At 55.1% G+C, this 6388-nt stretch overlaps 1 protein-coding gene across 1 annotated transcript in view; it reads left to right on the plus strand.

The window, feature by feature from the left end:
* The window catches only part of ELFN1 (extracellular leucine rich repeat and fibronectin type III domain containing 1), a 52682-nt gene extending 46300 nt beyond the window's left edge, over positions 1-6382 (plus strand). Inside the window, exon 3 of the mRNA XM_057379858.1 lies at positions 3475-6382. Within this exon, the coding sequence (XP_057235841.1) occupies positions 3918-6308 (2391 nt within the window). The 5' untranslated portion in view covers positions 3475-3917 and the 3' untranslated portion in view covers positions 6309-6382. The remainder of the gene's footprint in view (positions 1-3474) is intronic.
* Positions 6383-6388: the final 6 nt, after the last annotated feature.

Below are 6388 nucleotides of genomic sequence, written 5' to 3' on the forward strand. Positions count from 1 at the left end.
GCACCGTGCAGGTGGAGCAAGGATGAGGGAGTTGTCATTGCCCTTTGCTGGCCTCTGCTAGCCACAGAAACCCACCCTCATCTCAGCTGGTCAGACCATTCTGCCTCCTGAGAGCAGAAGGGAAGGGAATTACAGCAGTGTCTGCAGGGCACAGTGACTGCAGGAATGGCATTTCCTGGGTGGCCACCATGGCCTTGTCACAGATGTGGCCTGTTGTCATTGTCACCATGATGCCACACTTTAAGGTATCTCTGACTGAGATTTAATCCATCATTCTATAATTTCTATTGTTATTCCACACTCTGTCTTCATTCCTACCTTCTGCTTCKTCCTCCAGCAGTGAAGGAGACCCCCACATTTCCTTTTTCCTGGTTGTTTTTCATGTGAGAGTTCCCTTGGTTTATTCCTGGGTTTTCTCAGGCAGCTCTGGGGGGCTTCAGAGGATTGGGAAAAGTGATGTGCAGTTGTGTTACYAGGAGAATAAACTCAGGACAGCTGGGAAAAGATAAATCAGGCAGGCAGGAGAGTTAGGCAGGCAGATCCTTGCTGGATTCTTGGTGCTGGTGTCACTCAGGCACACACCCACACCCAGCACAGGCTCTCAGAAGCCAACAAGATGAACAATTACACCTTTTGTGCAGAGCAACAGGCCCCACTACTCCACTCCCAGTCATGTCCCAGCAATCTAATAAAAAGGGAGATTAGCCCCTCTTTCCTCTCTCGCATCTCCTTAATGCTGTCATTTTATTCACACTTTGTAAAGCAAATAAACCAGCAAATTGCTTGCTTTAATGAGCTGAAATTAAACTCRGGCTGCTGATAAAATGCCATTTCTCCTTTCTGTTGTTGGGAAGGACTTGGCTGATAGGCAACGTATGGGAAAGAAGAGAAAAACATGCAGTGGGAGCCTCAGTGAACATGTTTGAGTCATTTACTGCTGCTCTTCTTCATCCCCAGCTCCTCCAGTTAGATGGGGAGGCACATGGGTGCTGTAGGGGATGGTCCCACTGCACCAATGCCCTCTGACATGGGAGGAGTGATACAAACCTTCCTCTGTGAGGAAAAGGCTGCTGTGGCTCTGCAGAGCATCCCCAAACACAGGGGTGCCCAGACAGGGTGGCTGGGTCACAGTGGGAGATAGAGGAGACAGAACAAGTGCTTGAAGAAGGGAATCTGCCAAAATGCATCCCTATGTGCTGCAGGTGAGTGTTTCCCTTGCCTGGAATCCTCAGGTCTGTGGAGGGGGAAAGGGAGCAAGGGAAGCTCCCTCTGTGCCATCCCGAAGGGACAGATGGAGCCAGGCACTGTTTGTGGCTCTGCAGGCCAGGAATACCCTCCTCCCACACCTYAGGGGCACTGTGCCTCCCCACAGGGCACAGGAGGAGCTGGACACCACTTTGCACCCTGTGCCACAGGAGAAAATCCCCACCTGCAGCACCAGSATTTTCACCCCAAGCAGAGGAGCTCAGGGCACTTTTCTGCAGTCTCCCAGCACCCCGTGAAGTGCTATCATTATCTCCTGGTACCCAAGAGGAGGCTGGAGTGCAGGGAGGTTAATTGAGCTGTCTGACAGCAGAGGGATGCAGCAGCAGATGTGTTTGAGTCTGGCACTACAGCCCGTGTCTCGCCGTGGGGGTGGCAAGGGGGGCACTCACCTGCAATCTCCYGGGGAGTGTGGTCCCTCTTCCCTTCCTCAGTGGCTCCAAGGACTCAGCTGTGTTAAAATGGCCTTCCAGGCACTGGCAGAGCATCCCAGGGCAGTGACAGCACCAGGTGGACAGGATGGCTGGGAAATCTCCTGTGCAGAGAGCTGATGTGAGGGAAGGTCTTRTTATTCATCTAAAAAAAGCCCATTTGTCACCAGGGAGCAGACTCATTGCTCACAATCCAACCAAATAAACTGTTTTACTGATTATTATTATTACTGGCCTGTTTACCAAGGTGTAAACTRAATTGTGAACAGGGATCTCTGCAGTGAAATAGTCTCCTCCCCTGCCTGGAGGGTGCTGTGGTATTGCCAGCCCCTGGAAATGTGGCTGGAAAAGAATTTGGTTTCTCTGGGACGAGGGTCAGAGTATGGCATCTGCCTCTAAACAATCAGCCTCACATGATTTTCAGGTATGGAGCACCAAGAGCAGTCCATTCACTGCCTGGGCACAGTGAAATGGTTTGGGAAACTGTTTCTGAGTTTATACTGTTTTTCAGATTAAATGAAAGACAATTTGGATGTAAGATGTGACCCTKTCTCCTTCACAGCTTCCCACGAAACCTCCAGTTCTTTGTTTTCAAGGAGTATTGGGGATGTCTTCCCTGCCCTTGGACAAGGGAGATGACCAGAGCTCCCATTCCCAACAAAAGTTCCAAGGATTTTTCTAGATAGGCCATGATGATTTCTCCCCATTTGTTGGCAACTCCATGTCTGCCACAACATCTCAYTGCATCCATCCTACCAGCCCAGAGTTCTGTTTGGCAGTAGAGGCATYCACAGATGATATTTTCAGTATCTTGTGGAAAAGCATGACCCAGGAGATGCTGGTGCTTTTGCATTTCTCACCTCTCCACTTTTGCCTTCCTATTTCCCTAAGAAATTAAGAAAGGAAGTAAGAGCTATCTGTGGATATTTATGCTTAGTCAAAAATYTAGGGGGGAAAAAATGGAAGATGTGAGCCAGGAATGAGTTTTTCTGTGGGAAGTGAGGCRTCTAATGAAGACTTTTCATTGCCTTCAAACAGCTGTTCTTGGCTGGGGAGGGAAGGTCTTGTCCCATTCTCTSTAAACGCTTTTGTTGTGTTTCTGAATGTTTGTTGCCTTCCCCACCTCTGCACTATTTCACCTAGGAGGGAGAGAGAGGCCTTGGGGAAAGGACAGAGACACTGGGTCACTCACAATCACACCCGTGGGTTTTGCAGAGTGCCCTGAAACTGCTTGGGTTCCCAGAAACAGGACAGTGTTGGATGCTGGGCTGTGTCCCAGGTGCCACATGGCAGCACAGGCACAGACACGCTGTCCTCGGCCAGCACCCCTCCTGTGGGCACTGCTGCCRCGCACACCAGCACACGAGACAGCCAGGATTCCCCTCAGCAAAACGCTGCAGCATCAAATCTACATCAGAGCGACTTGTCTAGACTTCATCTGCTCTCCGCGGAGAGGAACAGACACTTCTGGGGCATCAGTCCTCTCCTCCYGAGGTAGACACCTAAATAGGTCAGACAAACGGTGCACTGGATGTGTGTTGGTCTCTCAACTGCCAAAAATGGGATGAGAGCTCAGAGGGTGACCCCAGTGGTCAGTGGTCACCTCCCTGTGTCTGCCAAATGGTGCTGGTGGCAGCCAGATAAATCAAAGGATCCTTGGAAGGTGGTTGCCAGAGTGAGAAGGCAAGGGCCCAGCTACGAGGGGAGTTGGGTGGATCTCCAGTACCTCTGAATGTCCTTCCTGCCTGCTCAGTTTGTGTTTGTGTTTTGTTTTGAGCAGGTGAGCCAAGGGACCGAGCGGGGAGACAGCCAAACGCACTGAGGCACGCGGAGATGGGGACYGGCGCCGCCATGGGCAGCAAAAAGAAAACAAGGAGAAGTACTGTAAAAAATGAGAGGAAAGCCTGCCTGTAAAGCTGAGCAGCCTCTCTGCACGGGCGCTTAACTTCATGACTCGCCCCTCGAGATGCCAGGGAGCCGGTGATGTGGCACCGGCCTCAGCCACCAAGGCCTTGGTAGCAGCCCCTGGCTGCCGGCTGCCGAGCCCCGTGGCCACCGAGCTCCGCTTTCTCCACGGCCGCTTCCCTCCCSTCTCCGAGCCATGAGGAGAAGGGAGAGGCGAGCTAAGCTGCCCGAGGAGCACTAGCCCACACCTTGCCGGCCCCCTGTCCTGCTCCCCGCTTCCAGCAGACCAGGAACCCCTTGTTGGTGCCGCCCTTCCAGATGGCAGGTCGCCGGTGGGCCGCGACGCCAGCCCTGTGCATGTGCGTGGCGGCCGTGTCTCTCCTGCACGCCGGCGGGGTGCGGGCGGACTGCTGGCTCATCGAGGGGGACAAGGGCTTCGTCTGGTTGGCCATCTGCAGCCAAAACCAGCCCCCTTACGAGTCCATCCCCCAGCAGATCAACAGCACCATCGTGGACTTGCGGCTGAACGACAACAAGATCAAGAGCGTGCAGTACGCCTCGCTCAGCCGCTTCGGCAACCTGACATACCTCAACCTGACGAAGAACGAGATCTCCTACATCGAGGACGGTGCCTTTTCAGGACAGTTCAACCTCCAGGTGCTGCAGCTGGGTTACAACCGACTGAGGAACCTCACCGAGGGCATCCTCCGGGGCCTGGGGAAGCTGGAGTACCTCTATCTCCAGGCCAACCTCATCGAGACCGTCACCCCCAATGCCTTCTGGGAGTGCCCCAACATAGTGAACATTGACCTGTCCATGAACAGGATCCAGAGACTGGACAGCAACACTTTCCGGGGCCTAAACAAGCTCTCCGTGTGTGAACTCTACAGTAACCCCTTCTACTGCTCCTGCGAGCTCCTCGGCTTCCTGCAGTGGCTGGAGGCTTTCACCAACATGACGCGCACCTACGACCGGATGCAGTGCGACTCCCCGCCCGACTACATGGGCTACTACTTGTTGGGCCAAGGCCGGACTGGCTACCGCAATGCTCTGAGCATGCTCTCTTCCCTTTGCACTGGCGGCTCCTACACTGTGATCCCTCGTTTYATCCCTCCCCGGTACCAGGTGACCACGGTGCCCTCCGAAGGSCCCTGCTCCGAGGAGGAGTGCTCCTCGGGCGACGGCACGACGCCGCAGTTCTCCCTCTTCACGCCCATCGGCGAGACCGAGGTGCGCCCCAACATCCAGGTGAAGCACCTCAACCACAACTCGGCCGTCCTCACCGTGCAGATCCCCTACCCCTTCAGCAAGATGTACATCCTCTCCCAGTTCGAAAACGGCTTCTCCTCCATGATCACCAAGCTCAGGAAGAAGGAGGAGAACATCACCGTGAGCAACCTAGTAGCACAAAGAGATTACACCTACTGCGTGGTCTCTGTTCACCAGTACTCCAAGTACAACCACACCTGCGTCACCATCACCCCCACCAGGCCCAACCGCAAGGAGCCGGTGCCCACCCCTTCCACTGCCACCCATTACATCATGACAATCCTGGGCTGTCTCTTCGGCATGGTGATTGTCCTGGGCGTGGTCTATTACTGCCTACGCAAGAGGCGCCAGCAGGAGGAGAAGCACAAAAAGGCTGCGGGCAGCATGAAGAAAACCATCATTGAGCTGAAGTACGGGCCAGAAATGGAGACCACCAGCATCACCCAGCTGTCCCAGGGACAGATCCTGGGCGGGGACACGGTGACCCGCATCCCCTACCTTCCTTCCGCTGGYGAGGTCGAGCAGTACAAGCTGATTGACAGCAGCGAGACCCCCAAGGCCACCAAGGGCAACTACATGGAGGTGAGGACGGGTGAGCAGCCCGAGAGGCGAGACTGCGAGCTGTCCCTGCCGCCAGACACCCAGGGCTCCGTGGCTGAGATCTCCACCATCGCCAAGGAGGTGGACAAGGTGAACCAGATCATCAACAACTGCATCGATGCCTTGAAATCCGAGTCCACCTCCTTCCAAGGGGTGAAATCGGGGGCTGTCTCCACGGTGGAGCCGCAGCTGGTGCTCTTATCRGAGCAGATCCCCAGCAAGCACGGATTCCTCTCCCCAGTCTACAAGGAAAGCTACAACCACCCTCTCCAGCGACACCACAGCATGGAGGCCGCCCCCAAACGCTCCAGCACCTCTTCCAGCGGCTCCATACGGAGCCCCAGGTCCTACCGCTCCGAGGGATCGGGCCACAAATCCGAAGCCAAATACATCGAGAAGACATCCCCCACCACCGACACCATCCTCACTGTGACGCCGGCCGCGGCCATCCTGCGGGCGGAGGCGGAGAAGATCCGCCAGTACAGCGAGCACCGGCACTCGTACCCCAGCTCGCACCCCGGGGAGCAGCACGACAGCATGGGCGGGAGGAAACCCTCCATCCTGGAGCCTCTGACCCGTCCTCGCCCCAGAGACCTGGCCTACTCCCAGCTCTCGCCTCAGTATCACAACCTGAGCTACACCTCCAGCCCGGAGTACACCTGCAAACCATCGCACAGCATCTGGGAGCGCTTCAAACTCAACCGCAAGCGGCACAAAGACGAGGAGGAGTACATGGCAGCCGGCCACGCCCTACGCAAAAAGGTCCAGTTTGCCAAAGACGAGGATCTTCACGACATCTTAGACTACTGGAAGGGCGTCTCCGCCCAGCAAAAGTCCTGAGTCCTCACACAACTCGTGACTTAACACACTAACTGGACCAAAAGAAATCCGCAGCAGCTATTTTTATTCAGACTGTCTTT

The sequence above is a fragment of the Malurus melanocephalus genome, unplaced genomic scaffold (genome assembly GCF_030028575.1).
Source record: "Malurus melanocephalus ecotype Western Australia unplaced genomic scaffold, MMel_1.1 scaffold_425, whole genome shotgun sequence".
Lineage (NCBI taxonomy): Eukaryota > Metazoa > Chordata > Aves > Passeriformes > Maluridae > Malurus > Malurus melanocephalus.